This window comes from Alligator sinensis, unplaced genomic scaffold, assembly GCF_000455745.1.
Source record: "Alligator sinensis unplaced genomic scaffold, ASM45574v1 scaffold994_1, whole genome shotgun sequence".
NCBI lineage: Eukaryota > Metazoa > Chordata > Crocodylia > Alligatoridae > Alligator > Alligator sinensis.
Window position 1 is genome coordinate 816,118 of NW_005842488.1, and position 20,570 is coordinate 836,687.

At 54.3% G+C, this 20,570-nt stretch overlaps 1 protein-coding gene across 2 annotated transcripts in view; it reads right to left on the reverse strand.

Annotated features, from left to right (window-relative positions):
- Positions 1 to 16,182: 16,182 nt before the first annotated feature.
- The window catches only part of PEF1 (penta-EF-hand domain containing 1), a 4,598-nt gene continuing 210 nt past the window's right edge, over positions 16,183 to 20,570 (reverse strand). The window contains exons 2-6 of one of the 2 annotated variants that reach the window (XM_025212858.1): positions 20,067 to 20,367; positions 18,802 to 18,957; positions 17,996 to 18,139; positions 17,124 to 17,396; positions 16,183 to 16,715 (exon numbers count right to left, since the gene is read on the reverse strand). In XM_025212858.1, coding sequence (XP_025068643.1) covers positions 17,167 to 17,396; positions 17,996 to 18,139; positions 18,802 to 18,957; positions 20,067 to 20,367 — 831 coding nt within the window. In that variant the 3' untranslated portion in view covers positions 16,183 to 16,715; positions 17,124 to 17,166. Of the gene's footprint in view, positions 17,397 to 17,995; positions 18,140 to 18,801; positions 18,958 to 20,066; positions 20,368 to 20,570 lie in introns of both variants that reach the window. The other variant, XM_006031245.2, reaches the window with a different exon arrangement.

Genomic DNA, 20,570 nt, shown 5'->3' on the forward strand with positions numbered 1-20,570 from the left:
TACCCCCTGCCCCCCATGGTGGGACCCAGGGCATGTGGGTGAAGTGGGCTCCCCTATGGAGCTCAGGCAAAAGCCTTGACTGTAAAAAGCCTTGGAGAGATGGGAGTCCAGGAAGGCTGTGCGTTTCTCAAGGCACTAATCCTGCAGGCACAGAAAAGGACCATCCCAGGACACATAAAAGGGGGCAAAAAAAGCAAAGAAACCCTCTGGGTGGAGCAGGGAAATCCAGGAGAGCCTGGAGAGAAAAAAAGATGCCTGCAGGCTGTGGAAGCAGGAGGCTGCCACCAAGGAGGAGTATACCTGCTTGGCTCGAGCTTTCAGGGAGGCAGTGAGGAAAGCCAGCGCGGAAATGGAGCTTAGGCTGGCAGCAAAAGTTAAGGATAACAAGAAGTCATTCTTCAAGTATATAGGAAGCAAAACGAAGGTGCAGGGTAACTTAGGGCCCCTTCAGGATGAACTAGGGCAACTGGTAACAGATAGGATGGCCAAAGCGGAGCTAATAAATGATTTCTTTGCATCCGTGTTCCTGGACACGAATACAAATACACATCCCGTTGGGACCTTAGGTAAGCCCAGTATAGATACCAACCCACCAACTGTTCGTGCTGACCTAGTAAAGGGGCACCTGGAGGGGTTGAATGTATTTAAGTCAACAGGTCCTGATGATCTTCATCCTCGGGTCCTTAGGGAATTGGCTGGTGTCATAGTGGAGCTGCTGGTACAACTGTTTGAGCACTTGTGGTGCTCAGGACAGGTCTGGACGACTGGAAAAGGGCCAGTGCGGTCCCTATTTTCAAGAAGGAGGGGAAGGAGGAACCGGATAACTATCCTTGGCAAGACCTTTGAGAAAATTGTTAAGGATCACACTTGTGGGGGACCAGCGCATAAAATGATGCTAAGGGGCAATCAGCATGGGTTCATAGCAGGCAGGTCCTGCCGGACTAACCTGGCTGCATTTTACGACCGGGTCACAAAATGCTCGGATGAAGGAACAGAGGTAGATGTTATTTACTTAGATTTTAAAAAGGCCTTTGACACAGCGTCACACCCAATTCTTATAAATAAACTGAACAGTTGCAATGTAGATTATTACACAGCCTGGGGAGTAGAAAATTGGCTTATGGGACGCACCCGGAAAGTGGTGGTTTATGGGTCGGTTTCTACTAGGTCTGTGCGAGTCGGCAATCCAGGCAAGGTCAGTCTTGGTCCAGAGGGCTCCAGGTATTCATACTACGCAGGTGCAGCCGTGGCACAATGGTGGGTTGCCTCATCTTTTGTGTCTTGAATGCTGAGGGTGGTTCCAAGGGCTGGGTTGTTGGTCCAGGTATTGGTGTTGATGGTTCGGTCATTCAGAGGGAGCTAGTTTTAGACCTACTGCCATTGTCTCTCAAGCACCTGCATTCATCCCCATTCATCCAGGAACCAGGTTACACAGGAGGGGTAGGTGTGAGTCATGGGTTGCAACTTCAGGGGACACAAGATGGAGGCTTGACATTACAAGACGGGTACTAGCCATGACTTATGCTAACTTACATATGTAGGCCTAAAACGGTAATCACACAATATAAAAGCAGTAAAAAATTAACACATACTAGACGGCAGGGAGCGAATCCAGGCTGATTTGGAGAGGCTGGGGAAATGGGCTGAACAGAGCAGGATGCAGGTTAACAAGGATACGTGCCACGTGTTGCACCTGGGGAGGAAGAATCATGAACACTCCTACAGCCTGGGAGGCACCGCTCTAAGTAGCACAACTGCGGACAGGGATCTTGGGATTGTAGTTGACTCCAAAATGAACATGAGTCACCGGTGTGATGAGCTAGTAAGTAAAGCTACCCGCACCCTTTCTTGCATAAGTAGGTGCATCACAAACAGGTGCAGGGAGCTGATCCTCCCCCTCTATGCGGCGTTGGTGAGGCCGCAGCTGGAGTACTGCGTCCAGTTTTGGGCACCGCGCTTCAGGAGGGATGCGGATGGCCTGGAGCGGGTTCAGAGGAGGGCCACTCATCTGGTTAAAAGCCTACAGAAAAAAAACCTTATGTGGACCGATTGGGAGACCTGAACCTCTTCAGCCTCTGCAAGAGGCGGCGGAGAGGTGATTCTGTGGATGCCTACAAACTCATCGTGGGGGGGCAGCAGGAAATAGGGGATACAGTGTTTACCAGGGTGACCATCAGGGTAACTAGAAATAATGGCCACCAGCTGGAAAACAGCAAATTCAGACTGGACATCAGGAAAAAATTATTTACAGCAAGGGTTGCCAAAATATGGACTACACTTCCAAGGGAGGTGGTGCTGTCCCCTTCCTTGGAGCTGTTTAAAAGGAGGTTGGACAGACACCGGGCTGGGGTCATCTGACCCCAGCACTCCTCCCCGCCCCCAAGGCAGGGGGTCGGACTCGATGATCTAATAGGTCCCTTCTGACCCTAACAGCTATGAAACTATAAATGAGCCAGCTCTGCATGCCTGCCTCAGTTTCCCCACCTGGCCAAGAGCCTTCTGGGTGAGGTTCGCTCTGTGGGACTCCTGAATGGCAGCGGCAGGGGTCTCTGAGAAGAAAGCGGCACACGGGAGGTCAGGCTGGAGGGGAAGAACTGCAATGAAGACGTTTCCTGACCCCCCATCCCCGCTGCCTTCCCCAGAGGAGCTCAGGGAAAGGGACCCCCGGGGCTCCCCTGTGCAGGCAGGCTGCTCTCGGTGCGCGATCCCTGCTCTGCCCGCCAGGTGGTGCCCCAGGCCCGCAGATGGCTCGTGTCCTGGTGCAGAGGGAGCCCTGCAGCCCCTTGCACCAGCCAGGCTCCCTGGGGTTTGGTCCTGACTCACCTGGGCTGGGCCTGTCCGGAGCAGTGGGGCACCCAGACTGGGGTCACCAGTCCCTCCTTCCAGCCCTTGGTGCAGGCTCCGGCTACAGGGAAGGCGCCCGGCCCAGAGCTGGGACTGAGCAGAGCCAAGGGAGGAGAGTTTGGATGCCTGGGTCCTTTCCCTGCCTCTGGAGACTTTCTTGTCCCTTCCCCAAGCCTCCACTGCCCTGCAATTGCTGCTGTAATGACCTCCTTCCCATGCACGTGTCACTTGTCCCAGCTGTTAATGCTGTCTGTCCAGGCTTGGGAAGAGGGACCTGACCAACCCACCTTTGCTACCAGCTCTAAGGGCATGGCTGTGCCCAATCTGTCCTTTCTGTACAGCACCTAGCACCTGGGGGCTGTCTGGGCACTGCTGAAGTAGCAGCAGCTGGGATCTGCATTGCAAGCAGAGCTTGTTCTCCCCATTGTACAGATGGAGAAACTGAGGCACTTACTGATAAAGTACCACCACCCCTTCAAGGCATCTGTGGCAGAGCCAGGACATGAAGCCAGGTGTCCTGAGTCCCCGTCAGCCCTGCTGTCCCCCCAACCCCACCTCACCCCATCCATACCAGCCCCCACTTACCTGAGAAGAGGTATTTCCACTCTGTTTAAGACTCCCAGCAGCCTGCCAATTATGGAGGACCCCCGCCTCTGAAATCAGCAGCTCCTGGTGCCTGGCCTGGAGATCCAGCAGCCTAGAAAATGCCTCTCAGCTGCAGCACTGGGACGGGGTGGCAGGGGAAGGGCCAGGGCCCATCTGCAGGAGTGACAGCTTGGGGCTCGTTAGCTCCATCACCCACAGCCAGCGAGCAGCGCTGCGGCCACCCCCTCACAGCCCAGATGCATGTGTCCTCTGTGCCCGGCTGCACCGACAAGCACCAGCGCTCCCTTGGGATCCCTGCCTGCGGATCAGGGCTAACTGCACCAGGCTGAGATGCCAGGGATGCTCCCATGGTACTGCAGAGACGCAATGGAGAATTCAAGGGAGAAACTCTATCTAGAGAGCTAGAACCCCTTGACATACACACACATCTCTGGTCTAGCCCCTGCCAGCCTCCCTTGCTGTTTAGGTGGCATGGGGGGGGGTGCATGAGCCCTTGGGCAGGGACTGGACACTTGCATTCAGGGGACGCTGCTGGGATCCCGGTGGCCAGCGCTTCCACCAGCCACGAAGGAGATGGAGAGCAATGTGGGACCATCCAGCAGTGACCCTGCTAGGGCCTGGCAACGATCCCTTCCTGGCTGGGAGAAGCGAGGTGCATGGGTGGGATGGCACCCAGACCCCAGTTCCCACCACCTAGCTCAGCAGGGAGGGGCGCTCCCAGTTCAGGATTAGTCTGGACTGAAGGAGCCGGGACAGCTGCGGCTGCAGCTTGGCAGGGCAGGACCACGGTTTGTCAGCAGAAGGGGGCATCTTGCTTGTTCGCATGGTGAAGCCGGGCTGCAGGGAGCAGGCGGGGGCAGCTTGCTCTATGCCAGCCATGGTAAGAGACTGTGGGCTTATTGCATCTGGGAAGAGAGGTCCCAGACAGCAGCTACTGCACCGGGATAATCACCGCCTCCAGCCCCAGGACAGGATATAGGGCTACAGACACAGGGAGGGAGGGGATCCCACAGGCCCTTCCTAGGAACCCCCATGCCTGCAGCCCGTGTCAGCAGGGCCCCTGCCCGGCAGAGGGCAATGGTCCCCGCTAACGTGAAGAGCCGTGGGCTGGCTGCACCGCAGCCTCCGGCCCCGAGAGCCTCCAGGAAGGTGTGGGGCACCCATGGACCAGTGCATGCTCAGGCTGGGCACGTCAGCACCCCCTCCCCGCCCACCTATGAACCACCACCCTGAACAGCAGCAGGTGCTGGATTCTCCCATCTGTCCTGCTGCTGACTTGCTGCCATCCTCCACCCTTGGCTCCTGCCCTGTGCCTCAGTTTCCACCTACAAGGAAGACCAGGAGATGCCTCCTCCCCAGGGGGTAGAGGGCAGGGCTCAGCCAACGTGCTCCAGACTGCTCTGAGCAAAGGGAGCAACACCGACTACTAACACAGGTATCCGCAGCCGGTAGGAAGAGGTGCCGCGCACCCAGGGGTGATGCTATTGCTTAATGGCCTTGGGCTGGTCTCTTCAGGGGTCCCAGCGCCCGCCTGGGTGCCAGCAGTCTAGACCTCGCAGCTGGGAGCTATGGAGATGCAATTGCTTCAGCTGTGGTCTTTTCCCCCCACAGTAATCCCTCCCCCTGCCTTTCTGCTGGCAGAAGAGCATCGTGGCACAGACCTGAACAAAACACTGCCATTGCCATGCCCCAGCCTTGGATGCTGCCCTCACCCGCTGTGTTTCGGAGTCAAGGAAGCTGATGCTGACACTGGGACTTTTTTCCAGCAAACTGAATATGGCTACTAAAGCACAGAGGTCTCAAACGACAGCTGGGGATGAGCAACAGCCCAGCATAAACAGAGGGAGGCAGAGGCCAGGGGACCGGGTGACCAAGAATAAAAAGGCAGTTGTTCTGGGTTTTTTTTAATAAATATATTTCATCTTCCAGGTCAAATCAGTTCCAAACTGAACAGAACTTAATCATTCCAAAAACCATATCGACTGAGCAGGCAGAACTCAATTGCTCTAAACACCAGGTATGGCTCAACAACCGGTGAGCATCCTCTATCCCAGCCACTCCCCCTGGGGCTTCACATACTCCCAAATCCATTAGCAGGCACCCTACGTGCAGGCCCAAGCCTGAAGGTCTTGGGATTTGGATACCCCCAGAAAAACTACAGGCAAGCACCCTCCATGCCAGATTCTTTAGTCTGGGACTTCAGATACTTCCTGCACTCAGTCTTAGCCCACAAAGGTAGCTATCACTGGTGAGTGCAATGGAGATCTGAGGAGGGCAGCAGCCTCAGGTCCAGATGGCACTTTATGATCCTGGCATGGGGCTTGGGAAGGGCAAGCCGGCTTTCCAGCCTACACCAGGCTGGGTACAAATAGGGAGAAGTGGGAAATGCCGTCCAAGTCCAAGCTCTTTCACCCAGTTAGCAATGGGCAGACACACGACTAGCTCATTTGGAGAAATAGTTTAGGACTAGTATAACAAAGGGCAGGACACACCGGTGTCCTACACCAGGGTAAAATTTGGAGTAGACAGACACCCAGCTATTCGAGCACCTTGCCCCAGGTGGCTGAGAGCACATTTGCTTCCAGCCAAAGCAGTTACCCTGGGATAAGCTGCAGATACATGGCACATACGTAGCTGTACTCCTGACTTTTCCAAAGGTAATGCCATGCTGGAATCAAGTAAGCTACACTGGTGTAGAAACACGTGCTTTGAGTCCCTCCCTGCCCCCAGCTTTTCTTTCCTGAAACACCCGGGGAAAGGCTGACGAATCCAGTGCAAACATGTCGTGCAGCTTGCTGCAAAGCCTGGTCTGATTTGGGATGTTCCAGTTCAGCAGCAGTAGACTTGGGGTGAGGGCTGACAACCTCCTGGTGTCCTAGGTCTGGGATCTCCCCCAGCACACCTGGCCATACAGCACTGCAAACAGTGCCCGTCCTCCACCCCGAAGCATTAGGCTGGCAGCTGTCCCTGAAACCTGGCAGGTGGGACAGTGAGGCTATGACCGCCACAGACATACCTGGTCTGGTTTGAAACATACTGAGCACCTAGCGCCAGGGCAAGGCAGGAAGCAGATGGAGGGAGGCCGTGGGCATTCAAGTGGGCATCTGTACTCCCGGGGGACAAATCCTCAGCAGAGGGCAAAGCAAGGGAGCTCTCTGCCAGTTTGTGCCACTTGTGGGAGTTGGCCCAGACCCTCACCAACAGCAGGAAGGAGGAAAATCCCAGGCACAACAGAGCAGCGATCAGATGCACACGAGCTGGAACGTGCAGGATACAAGCCAGTTGCTTTGGGTACCCAGAAGCTGCAGCTTCTACCCACAGACACTTTCAAGGGGCTGAATTGTCCCAGTGCCAGCGCCCGGCACATTTGGGCAATAGGGTCCCTTCCATGCAACTCTCCCAACTCCTCCAGCCAGGAGCCCTGGCAAGCCCTCTCCTTCGCACCGCCAGGAGATAAAGGGCAGAGCCTTTCAGAAGGGCACTGGAAATGTCAAGAGCAGATTCGGGAGATGCTGCCTGGCTGGTTCATGCCACCTGCAATGAACAGAGGCAGTTAGATGTGCTGCTGCTCTCAGCACCTTCCTTCCACTGCTCATTTAAATAATGTATTCACTTGTTATCCATGCAGATCCCCTGATTCAGGCACACCAGCTGGGAGTGCCAGGAAGATGGGTCCAGCTCTGCTCAATCACATCCTTGAGAGAGACAGCTGGTGGGAGCTTTACAGAAAGCCATCCCAGGCATGACTCTTCATAGGGCTTGGTTCATAGCCCGGGCCCACAAACCCCAGCGTGGCTGCAACAAAAAGGGGAAACTCAGCAGCCGGCTGCTTGGGAGAGCGAGGCCTCCAGTCAGCGATTGCTGTTTCCCAACAGCAGCAAACTCAGCCCTGCCGGAGCGCAGGCGGCGAGGCAGACAGCTTCAATGGTGTTTGACACCATTAGTGCCGCGAAAAACCAAGACGAGACCGAATTTGGCCTTGTTCCCCTGCTGCTTTAAGGAGAATTGGAGCCAAGCTGGGGGCTGGTGCAATTACCGAGGCAAACAGGATGCTTAGCAGGCTGGGGAGCAGGTGGAAGCTGCCAGCGCTGGAGTTTTCCACGGAGACTTGCTTTCCCCTTGGCTTGCTCCCTTCAGGGGGGCCGGCCGCTCCAGGCCTCCATCTAGCAGAGCACTTGGCCACCACCACTGCAGCTCTGCTGGCTAGCGGGATCTGCTTTTGCAACCTGCCTGGCTTCATTGCCTGCACCCGCACTGAGGTGATAGCTGAGCTATCGGCGCCCGTGGGGACGTGTCCCTCCCTGTTGCAGGCTGCTGAGCAAAAATGTGTAGCGGAGACACCTCCTGAGGCAGCGCCTTTCCAATCCCACCGTGTTTCACTCCCCGGTCAGAGGTCAGGAGCAACGTCACGTGGCCCTGGAGACGTCTCCGCTGGCCAGCTTGTCCAAAAAAAGGGGCTCCACTTCCAATCGGCAGCTGCTTCCCATGCTCTCTCTGCAAATAAACCAATAAAACTACCATAATTACTCATGTACCCTTCCCCCAAATAAAACACACATGTTGTTTTGGGAAAGCAGAATGAAGGAAAAAAAAGTTTTTTCCAGACTCTTATCTGCCACCACATGGGCTGGTTGTGGCATCACTCACCCTCTGCCTGCAGCTGGAGGTTTAAACCTTGCACTGGAGCTGCTGAATTGGCAGCAGCTTTTGGCCGCTCGGCTTAACCTGGAGAGCCTGAGAAGATCCCATGTGAGTACATCCCCTCACCTGATCTCCGAGCTGAACTGTCCATGGGTTAAGCACATGAAGGACACTCATTCCATGGGGCTCGGTGGGCAGCTCCACAAGCCCTGGACATTTTATCTTGGTGCAGGAATCAGGGCTGGCTAGTGGCCTTTGTGTGCACTGATGCCATCAGCCCAGCTTGTTGCCTCCATTGGGGTCCTTCTTAATGTGTTTGCTGGGAAAACAGCATAACTGGAGCTGTCTCCTCCCCAGGTGGTGTGCACACAAGGGGTCCTCTCCTGGCTGGCTGTAGAAACCTCTCGCTCAACACGGAGATGCTTCAAATCCAGCCACAGCCCCTAAGGCACAAGAGACAGAGGAGTCCCATTTAGCAACAGACTCCCAGGGGCACCAGATCTCCACAGCCTTTTCCAGCCAGTGCTGGGAAAACTTTGCAAAAGCTAATGGAAACCAGAAGCCACTGCGATGGCACAAAAGGTCTGTAAATATCTGAACCTCTGGGGAGGAAGGGGAAAGGCAAACACCACTGCCCAGAGCCCGGACACTGATTCTGCCAGCGTGTGGGACTATCCAATGCAGTGACAGTGGGACTGCAAGGAGGACCGGCTGCTACTCTCCAGGACATCTGAGAAGTGTCCACTTTAAGGGGGATAGGGAGAAACATGATTGAATAGCCAAGGGATGGGGATAATCCCAGGGCATTCATGACCTGCATTCAGTACTTTGGACAGAGCTATTTAAAGCTTGCAATGGATTGTCTTTGGCCAAAGCAAGCAGGCGATCCAGCCAGGAATGCTGAGCTGCGAGGGGAAGCCAAAGAAAACATCTCTGGGAAGGTTTCTGGGGAAGATGGTCCTTCCCGGATTATTTGCAGTGGAACATGTACGGAGCAGGGTCTGCTTGGCACTCGCTTCACTCCACCCAAGGCTCCAGTAGAGAGAAAGAGGCAATTCTGAACACGCAGAGAGGCAGGAAGAGCTTGTGTCACACAGAGGAGCTGGAAACTCCTGCTTCACCTCTCCCGGGTAGTTTGACGGTCTTCCCCAGCTGTGCTCTGCCTAAAAGTCTTGTATCTGGCTCCACCAGCAAATGCAGTGGCTGGAGAGATTACCCGGAGAACACCATCAGAACAAGGTGGTGGGCACCTTAGGATCATCAGAAAGTAGGACTGGAAGGGACCTCACGAGGTCATCTAGTCCAGGCATGAGGTCATCTAGTCGAGGCTCAAGGCAGGATCATCCCTGACTAAGTCATCCCAGCCCAGTGTCCAACCTGCCTTTGAAAATTTCCAGGGATGGAGATCCCATGAACTTGCTAGGCAGCCTGTTCCAATGCCTGACCACCCCCATAGCCAGAAAGATCCTCCTCTCCAACCTCAACTTCCTCTGCTGCAATTTGGGGCCACTGCTTCTAGTCCCATCCCCTATGGCCACAGAGAAAGGCCCATCTTCATCTTCTTTGTCATGATCCTTCAGGTATTTGAAGACTGTCATCAAATCCCACCCTTTGGGAAGGACTCCAGACTAAATAACCCTAGTTCTTTCACCTTAACTTATAAGTCTTGCCTCCTAGGTTTACCTTGGGGTATGTTCTGCGGCACAAGGACCTCAACCCAGAGCAAGTCCAACCTGCTGTAGAAGAAAAGGTGACAAAAATGTGCTCTCATGGCTGGTGTTCACTGGGGAACGTCATGCGAGTCAGAGAGCAATGCAGACATGCTCCATTCTGGTCGTGCTGCCAACCAAGGTCCCTGCAGGGAGAGGCCTCAGACACAGCCAATTTCCTGGTGCCGGGAGAAAAAGGATTATTTTGATTAAACTAAACCTGGAAGACAAAGAGCCTGCAAAAAAGGAGGCCTGAGTCACCAGCCACCTCCTAAGGCTCCTAAGGCTCCGAACCCCAGGGAAATCTTGTGTGATGCACGGGATGGAAACCAAGAGTTCTGGCCTTGCGTCACAGCCGTGAGCTCTCTGGAGACTACCATGGCGCTTCATATGGAGATAACCTTTATATTAGTCACGTGTTAACTCTCTGTAGGCCTGTTACAGCCATGAGTAATAGGAGCTGGAAGCATCGTGGCGCTAGAACATGAAGAGAAGATGGTATAACGGGGGTGGAGTGGGCCTGCTGCATGCTAACAACTGCTACATATTAAGACCCCTGTCAATCATCATACCAACCCCCTTATACAGAGAGACTGCAAAGATAGCATCGTGCATTTGGCTTATGGCTTTTCATCCAAATGCAGTGTCTGGAGTAGGACCCTAGGCAGCACTGTAGAAATGGACCCATTTAACGGTTCCCAGTCCCCTGCTAGAGACACGGCATTCAATGAATACACTCAGCCCACGCACTCTGCTTTATGAGACCCCATAGCACCCCTGCAAGACAAAGTATCTCATAAAATGTTACCTTCTCCAATTAAAAATATATATATATATCCCATTATCTCTCCCAGTCCAGGGGTCACTTACATCAGCTGAGGATCAACTCCTCCCCACCCCGGCATAGAAGCTGCCAGCCAGTGTAACCCTCTCTCTCTCTCTCTCTCTCAGAGTAGGGAATAGGAATCGAGACTGGCAGCTTTTATGTCTCAACTTGAGCCGGATGTGGAATAAAGCAGCTGGGTTAACGAGGGTGGGGAGGGATGGCCTCGTTACAGCTGTCGCGGCTGCTGCGCTTAACGGCTGAGCTAAAATGGCACCGCTCCCTTCTGGGAGGGCTTCAGATGGGCTATCCACAGGAGAGGGTTAAAAGCATCCTCCTGTTGCCGCAGGGGCAGCCGTGTCTGCTTTGTTTCAACCTCAGGGCCCCAAAGAGCAGCCACGTCTCTGCCAAGCCAAAGTGCCGTGGATTTAAACAGATGCCTCCTTCATCCCTGTCCCACTGGGTCCGTGGTGCCTGGAGACAAGTCCATTCCCACTGCCAGCTTGCAAGAGCTCAGATGTGGCTGCAGGTCTCAAGAAGAGCAAGAACAGGACAAACATTTTGAGGAAAGGCTCCGGGACTTGACCCTGTCTCTGTTGAAGATCACAGGAAGAGGCCTTAGCTCCACACCCTTCCAGATGCCTTTAAGCCAGCCCATGTTACAAGAGGTAGTTTGCCCTTCTCTACCCCTCTCAGGGCATGTTACAGGCCTGATCCTGACTGTGCCATGGGGATCTGGGTCTCTCATTGAGTTCAGGCATTCAGCACCCAGCCAGAGGCGCTCCACGACCCCAATAAGTGAAAGCCACCAGCAGCCTCCCCATCAGGGAGGTAGAGAAGCGTTACCACTAAGATGCAGCTAGGTCTGGGGTGGAGCGCAGCAGCTAGAGCCACACCATGGGACATTTTAGGCAGGAGCAGATGCATAGGATGCCAGCAGCAAGCAAAAACACACCAGTCAGCACTGGACTCTGGCCACAGCACTGGGTGAGCACCAGGCCCCTGCATAGCAGTGGGGTATGGCTCCTCGGGGCCCAATTCCAGGGCCAGGGACCCGGTAGAAGTTGCACCTTCTGGTGCTGGAAGCAAGGTGAGCACCTGGCACCTCGGATCAAGTCCTTCTCTGTGTCTTGGCCAGCAGGCAGCTTCCAATGTCCCAGCCCTGTGACAGCCTGCCAGGGGGCCACAGGGGCAGGCTGCGGAGATGGCAGGTGGGTCATAACAATGAGGTCTTAGCAGGTCCCACATCATAGCAGACAAGACAACCGCCATCAGAGCCCAGGTGCTTGGAAGCAGTTGTGTGCATCCACCGTACAATGTTGGTGCCATGTACTATGCATTTGCTACGGTGCCCGTGTCCACATTAACTCTCCCAGGCCTCAGGCCAGCGCAGGTCCAGAACCAATAAGCGGCTTAACCAACGCCCGCTAAACCAATGAAAAACCTCCCCTTGTTTTCAACAGCCTCCAGTTGGGGCCCAAAAGACTAAAAGCAGAGCAGGAGCTGGATGGTGTGGCTGGCTCGGGGCCGAAGAGGAGCATTAGGCCTCACGAAGCGGAGCGTCAGACACGTGCTAGGCCATTTACCTCGCTGACGAGCCAAACATTGTGCCGCAAAGCCCTGCTGTTTTCCTAACCAAGCGCAGCTATTTTGGGCAGGATAAACCCATTAGAAAAGCTATTAGACAGGGTTTAATTTAAAGTTGCATGAAGCTTAAATACCTTCATTGTGCAACGTCCTACAGATGTCACCTGAATATTTGATCACCAGCTAGGATACAGTTCTGCAGGCTCAGAGCACACATCCTCCCCCCACCGGATAAATAGGTCATTCAGCCCACGCCGGAGATGGAATTTGGGCATGAAATTAATTGCAACAGATTGCATCAAAGCCCTGCGCCCAGCGATAGCGTCCTACCTGACATGAGAGATCAGCAGAGCGGCTCCCTTCTCCCCAGTGCTGTGGCTGGCAGCCAGCCCGGTCCCAAGGAAAAGCACAGCTCATCCACGCAGCCTGCTTAAGCTGAACACAAATGCTAAGACAGAGCAGAAATCCGCCGTGCCCTGTGGACACATCACATACCCTACATCGGGTGTGTATCAGAGCGACCGGGCTTAGTCACAGTCAAAGCGGGTGGAGGGGGTGGGAGCTATTTGCTGCACCCAAGAGAAAATGGTCTTGGGGCCAAATGTGGCTGTGGTGTAAGTGGGGAAACCTCCTTTTTTTTCTTTCGGCTGCACTGGAACTGCATGGAGCCTTCTCACGCCAGAGCAGAGCTCAGCTGCTTCCTGCTTGGTCCCTGCCAAGCCAGTGGTTTCGTAGTTTCATAGCTGTTTGGGGCTGGAAGGGACCTTGCAGGTCATCAGGCCCCCCTGCACTTGGGAAGGAAAAACTGCTGGTATCACAGAGACATACGGGAGAAAAGGAGCCCGGCCTTCTGGTGCGAAATGAGGCCTCTGCCCGGTTCGATGGCAAGGCAGAGGAAATTTCTTGCCATCACGGGAACTGGAATCTACTCGCAGGGGATGGACGCTGGCTGCCAGTTATTTCGGGGATGCATCAAGTCTTGTCACGCCCTTACCCCGGATGCAGGGTGTGCAGCTCGCCCGTGGATTCTGTGCTGGAGATCACGGTCCTACAGGCCGCTGGCAAACATAGGGCAGCCCTGCTAGAAAGGAGGGGAGAGAGACACTTCACGAGCACTGTTATGTGGGTCCCAAGGCAGCCTAGGATGAAGGGGCTGGACCCAATGATCTGTAAGGTCCCTTCCAGCCCCTAACAACAATGAAGCTCTGAAACTACGAAGACCAAACCTGTCAGTTCCCCGAGGGATTTTCCAGCACTGTCTGCTCCATCCAACATGAGTCAGCTTCATAGCTATGCCACATGAGTACAAACCACAGCCTGGATCAAAAAAGAGCAACGTGGGAACAATGAACAGTCCTAGAGGAACACAGAGCGAGCCTGGCTCTTCTAGAGAGAGGTGAATGATAAAGGGAGTGCCAGGTGCCACCTCCTCTTTCCCCAATCTTAAAAGAAAGTTAAGATCATTTCCTTCATGCCACAGCAGATTCGACATCCTTCCCTCAAACACCAGTGGGGTGTTTCCCCTTTAAAGGGACTCTCTCACATGGATCTTACCTGTAGGAGACTATCCCCTCCATCCCCAGCCTGTGCTGTGCTGGTAATGACCACCAGTAGACCTCAGGTCACCATATCCCAGTGGTTCTCAACCATTTTAGATGCAAGGTTCCCCTCGTTAGACTCAAGGGCCCCTTTGGAAAATGCCAGTTTTTAGTGTTCGTGCATTTTTTTGACTACAAAAAAATAACAGAGCAGCTCTTCTGTTGCAAAGGACTCAGAAAGCCTGAAGCAGGGCAGAGTGGTTTTAACACCAGGCTGCTTTGCAATCACTGGGTTTATCTTGTGAATCGTGGGGGGAGCCCTAACAGCAATAACACTGCAGGCCATCCTTGAAAGGATCCCAAGGCATCCCAGGGTGGCAATGGTTGAGAATCACTGACAGTGAGAGCAGCTGCCTCGGATGCAGGTGCTTATGGAGAGCTGGGGGGTCACATGCAGGTGCCCGCCGCAAGGGGGCACCATGACCACATGCTTGACTAGGTCCTGGCCAGCAGAAGGGCCTCATTACGTGGTAATTTTGGGCAGCTCCTGGAGCTCTTCATCCCTGGATGTTCTGCACATTAACACCTTTAAGTGGTTTTAAGCACTCGTTAGGCGGCTCAAAGTTATGCCACTTCAGGGGAGGATTATCTCTGAGCAGCACTACGCCAGCTCTGTGGGGCCACTCCCCAGATGAAGTCCTCCAGTATCCCAGGATCTCTCACACTCCTGCCCGTAGGCCTGCCCTGGCTCACCAGTCCTCCAGGGGCAACTCACAGCTACAGCTCCTAGTCCTGCCTCTGCTCCCCAGGCCTCCAGCGGCAAGTCACAGCTGTGCAGATGGGGGGGGACAGTGAGAGAAGGTTTCTAGATTAAGGATGCAACTGCTCCAAACTCCAAGCTAGCACTAACATGGATCAGCATTTGTCCAGCTCACAGTGCAAGGTCCCTAGAAACAGCCAGGAGCAGAGCGTGGCTGTGCAATCAGATGCAACCCCTTTCCAGCACCAGCACAGCCGCCTGGCCTGCAGCCAGCTGCTCCGGTAGGCAAAGGGGTGGAGGGCTATTTTCCCTCTGCACGGAGAAGCTTTAAGGCAGGGCAGGGACACCAGAGTGGTAGCCACCGCACTGCAGCCACCTCCTTCAGACAAGGCCCTTCCCAGCCTGCGCCTCCACTTACCCTTCTTCAAAACAGGGACGATGCCAACTCATCTCTCATCAACAGGATTTGATGCTTCTGTGAAGATGACAAGCATCGCATCATACCTTGCAGGGGCCAGGTTGTCAGCATGGCTCGGCTCCCCTATAAAACCCCCATACATTGACAGCACTTTATAAAGCATCTCCCAGGAGCTAGCGGCAGGGAGAAAGGCTTGCCATGGGACTGGACTAGCATGCTGAGCTCACACAGGGCATCACACTTGGCAGTTTTACTGAAATCATCACTGCTTAAGCAATCATGTCATTTGAAGCAACTTCCGCAGTGGCAGATCTGCCCACCCAACCCAAGCACGCTCTGGGGTGAGAGCAGATGGTTTTTTTCCCAGGGAGAAGCAGAAGTAAAGTCTGTGTTAGGGGCCTGGAGCACCTTTGTCCAGGCTTTTTAATTAAATCTGTGCGAGGGAAAGGTAATTCATCCTCCAAAAGCTTTTAAGTTCCAGAGTTAAGCAGCAGAGGGAATTGAGGGGGCTGTAACATCTGGGAGGGTGTAAAGTCCCTTTAGGAAGCCAGAAGGTGCAGCCAGGCAGAAGGAATCAGGTGGCTGGACAGATTCCCAACTGAGAGCATTAAGAAAGGGCCCAAGCTGCAAAGAGAGGCAGGCAGAAGGAGCTTGCAGAAGCTGGAAAGCCTTAAAAGCCTAAAGAGAGAAAGGCACTGGTTTATTTGGTAGCCTGAAGGGAAAAGGCCCTGCTTTTGGTCTGCCTAACTTTCTTTCCTGAGGGCTTTGAATTAAGGACCTGTTTGGGACCTGGAAAGCATGACCGTGGCTCACATGAGAGCCGTTGGCAGGAAGCGCTTCCAGCGCACGTGGCTATGTCTAGAGGAGAATGGAGCTCATATCACATCCCCATCTACCCCAATTTTCCAGATCACTCAATCAAGGGCACCGCTGGCCCACAAAGTAATAGCACTTTATCCTATAGGGTAGCAGGACCACCCTCCTCCCCACTGTGTGAACACAGATATAGCTGCCTCCTAGCCCTGTATTGATATAAAGGAGCTTAAAGCAGCACCGGTTATCCTGCATAGGAAGAACAAGTGTCACAGCTGGTACTTTGAAAGAGCAGGCCCATACTCGGACAGCCGTGACCGCTGCAGGGACAGTCCCCTGTCCCAAGTCCCAGCACAGTGCCAGGAGACAGGGAGGGAGGGCTGTCTCTCTGCTGGGTGGCCATGCAGCACCTGACACCAAAGCACCACTCCGACAGCCAGCAGTTGCAATGCACACAGTACTTTATTGTGGAGCTCTCAATATAAACCATCCACTGAAGCTGGAAACTGGTCATGATTTTGGCCCTTATACACAAAGACAGTAATGGGAAACATTATATGCTGGTAATAAAATGGAGCAAAATATCTTTTTGGTAACTGAAGCCAAGGGGCCTGACTGAGCACTGCAAAGGGAAACCCAATTTTGATGGCACCTGGACTTCCCGTAACATCCCAAAAGAACAGGGCCCCACGCTGGAGGCAGCAAGTATGCGGACTGGTCTGGTTAGACGCTGTATTGTAGGTAGGGGAGAGGTGTTTGAGAGGCAGGAGGAATCTGAACAGCTGCTGCAGTGAATGCTGCCTCCGCAGAAGCAGAGGATGGTCCATGGCAGGGTGTCGTCAGGGTACAATTGGAAACGAGGAAGCCAGCCCAGCATGGCGTGCTGAGGAAGAAGCCGGTTTGGATGCCTGTCGACGAGGACAGCACCCTATTGCAGGTCTTAGGGCAGTGTGACCCGAAATACGATCTTGCCTGACTTGGGAGGAGAGAAAAAGGATGAATGCTTGTTCTGCACAGAGCTACAATGGGCTGCGATTTCTCACGTTTGGCTTCCCTCGTCCACCGCTCGCCCCATGGTGGCAAGCTGGTGGAACTGGGCTGAACTGATAGCAAGGAGGAACAGTGACTGGCTCCTGGGTTTCAGACACAAATCAAGGTGGCCAACAACTGGGGTTTCACCAGGCGTTTGTGGCTGGGTTCCACCTTCCCCTGTGGCTCAAGAGTTCTCGGGCACTTCAGGTTGGGTAGGGAGCTGGGAAGGGAGTGGGTTTAGCCTTCTTATGGGAGGTCAGGTGCACCCCAGCAGAGAGCACGGCTGATCCATCCTTCCTGGCAATTCCTGTTTTCAGGTAGACAAGTGTGGGAGGAGGCTGCAATGACCAACCTCCCATCCCCACCGCCATCAGGCCGAGCATCGTCCCGAGGCGTCACAACATGCGGGTGACGACCATGGTGAGGAAGTCTTCGTAGCTGAGACGGACACTGCCGGACATCCCCGCATCCTTCTCTCGAAAGCTTTCAGTCAGGCTCTGGAGCTGGATGCAGACCTGGATGAAGCGATCCAGCTGGATGGTGGGGTTGGGGGCCCGCTGGGAGTAGCGGGATAGCAGCAGCTGGGTGAACTGGGGGCTCAGACTGTATCCCATCTGAGACAGAGCTGGGAGCAAGGGAGCAAGGGAACGGAGAAAATGAACTCCCACACATCTCTCCAGGAAGAGTATTTCCACCCCCATCTCTTCAAAATGCTGAGACACTCCCCCTAATGAACACACCTTGACTGGAGTTGCAATGTTATTTAACCTGATTGCAACCCAGGGCTGAGCTGGGTGCTAGGAACATAATGTGGGCACACCCTTCCGGTGCTTCCTACACAAAAGGCTTACTCAGACCATGGCCACACCTCCTGCTCTCCAAGCCCTGGGAAGAGAGTTAGCCACAGGGTGACCAAGTCTGCTACAACCGGTAGAGATTCAAGGGAAACCTGATTCAGCTGAAGCTTCCCGCTCTGCTCCGCTGCAGAATGGGAGAGGTGTCATTATTTAAAAGGGGAGGCAACAAACCACTGTGGATTTACTGATTGGTCCACGTTTGACCTGGATGAGCCTGGGCACAAGTCAGCTATGTAAATGGGGCAAACAAGTCCTTCAGCAGACTTGGTTTAAGGGAACGGCTACCACGGTGTGGCCAAGGTCACTAGTGCCGTACAGCCAAGGCTGTCTCCTCGCTCCCCGAGGCCTGTGCTCCCTCTGGTCTCACCTTGCTGCAGCTCGCTGAAGTTGATGGAGCCCGAGTGGTCCCTGTCATACTGCTGGAACAGGTTCTTCCACTGCTGGATGAAGCGCCACAGCGCCGAGAACCCAAAGAGGTCAATGCGGCCTGACTTGGTTTTATCAAACATGTCTGCCAAGGAACAACACAGCCAGAGCAGGGCAATGAGCAGCAATCCAGGGACAGCACCGTGCACACACCCATAATGCTTTCCTTCAGAAGTTCCCCATGCATTTCATAAGATATCACAAAGACAGCACAGGGAGCTCAAAATGCAGTGGAAACCTGATGTCCCAACTCCCAACCCCCGTCCTCTTAACCATGAAACTGCTGTCTCTGAAACTCTGATGCTTATGTGTTGTGGGCTGATCTACATGCAGGAATTAAATGGAGTGCACCCAAATGCCAGGGTGATAGATCTGCTGGGCTGGCAACTACCCTTAGTCTGTGTGTACGTTCATGAACCAACAGCACTACACAAGGCAGATGTGCAAGTTCCCTTTTCCAGGGAAGTAGAAAGCCCTGCCCAGAGAGCCTCTGATCAAGCATCCTGCTCCCTCCCCTTGATCTTGCATTCACCACCCATTGCTATATCAGTATTGGTCATGGCCTGCTCAGCCCATGGGGGAAAGCACATAGACGCTATACAGTTGATTTGGGGTTCACCTTATGAGGTGCAAACACACACAGATTAGGGCAGAAACACAACCAGCTCTTTGTTTTCTCCACATTAAACAGCAGCCCAGCCAAGCTCAGCGCAGAACAGCGTCTGGAGAGGAAACACCTGAACTCACTTATCATCATCAGGCAGGTTTCATCATTGAATGCAGACCAGTTGGAGTTGACCAGGGCCTGCTTGAGTTCTTTAACTGAGATGTACCCACTGCGATCAGCATCCACCGTCTGAAACCAGGAGAAGGCTTCTGGGTCCACGCCAGGTGGGATGTTACCTGTCAGGGAGAGAACATATACAGGGTCATGCAATCTCTTAGAAATCTTGCCACAGCAGCATTGGGCAGGACATCACCAACCCACCTCGCTACCAAAAGCGGAAGCCAACTCGAGCACCTTGGGAGAAAGCCTCTGGCAAGCTAGTAATTAGGGATGGAGAGATACAAGGAGACGCTGAGCCAGTATTTCCATTCTAAATGGCTGATTACAGCCCGGGTATCCATCCTACGAGCAGGTTAACAGTGGCTGAGGCCTCAGCATGCGAGGCCTCGTGAGAAACAGAGCGAGCTTAAATGAGATGTCTTCAGATCGTTTGCAAACAAACGCAAGCGATGCCACTGCAGCAGGATAAATGCCGGCAGTTGAGGGGAGACAGATGTGCGACCGTAAAGTTTAATTTCTGCTGCTTTGAGCTGCAGCCTCTTCAGCACTTTCTTCCACGGAGGAACTTTAACATAACAAACGGGGACTCTTTCCGAACTGGCAGCTTAATTGGCATGAATAATTCAGTTAAACGCTACAGCTCCCGTCCTGTTGGGCAGGGGATAGTGCTCAAATGCCTCTCAGAAGTGCCTCCAACGTCTTCCAGTGACAGCAGCACTTGCATTAGCCTGTCTGGTTGAAAGCCTTGAGCCAATCAAAAGCATAAGCCCCAGGACTTTAGACTTCCTTTTTTTTTTTAAACCCGTAGTGAAAGCAAGACAGAGGCGAGACGCTAATCCCCACGGCACAGCGGAGGCTGGGCTGAGAGGGGAATGCTTGGTTTTTTATCACGCGCCTCCCAGCTAAAGGAAAGTGCCTGCCAGGGTGGAGGATCAACCTGTGGTTTTGCAAAATGGAGGCAAGGGTTTGCTTAGAGCCGATACAGCCTGACCTCCGGCACTAGGAAGCCCCCTAGGAAAGGACTGCCCAGCTTTACAAGGAAGCAAAAACCCAAGGGAAAACTCAGGAACAGGGGGGCTGGGGCCAGGGCTCCTCTCCCGCTGCCCCCCTTCCTCCATCGCTGGGGACATGACCAAGCCCTGCTTGTGCGAGCGAGTGAGATACGCGGGCAGCCCGATGGAGGGGGTCACGCTCCTCTTACGCAGACACACGCTTGTGTACTCACCCGCCGCAGCCCCTGCTCCGTACGGTCCTGGCTGAGGGGCACCATAGGGGTTGGTCGATGGTTGCCCGTAGGGCCCTCCAGGGGCTGAACCTCCTCCATGAAGTGTGCCAGGAGCCCCAGACGGGGGTCCCCCAGGGGTGGGATGCCCATAAGCCCCTCCACCGGTTGGCGGTCCATAGGGCCCGCCAGGCGCCGGACCGCCGTAGGAGCCGCCGGGAGGCAGCCCGCCTCCGTACTGACCTCCAGCATAGTAGCCGCCCTGCGGGGCACCTGGCGCTTGCCCCGCTGATCCAGGGTAACCCTGTGGAGGAAGGGGGCAAAGGGCAGCTGAGCCTAGAGAGCACCATGGGCATCCAGCATCCCCCACGGCAACCAGACTCCCCATGACACCCTGTTGTCATGGCTACACAAAGCCGGTCCACGCCTCTTGGGCTGGTACCAGGGAAACCTCGAGGGAGGTTTATAGGACAAACCCATTGCATGGGTCGGGAGGGAGGGGGGGCG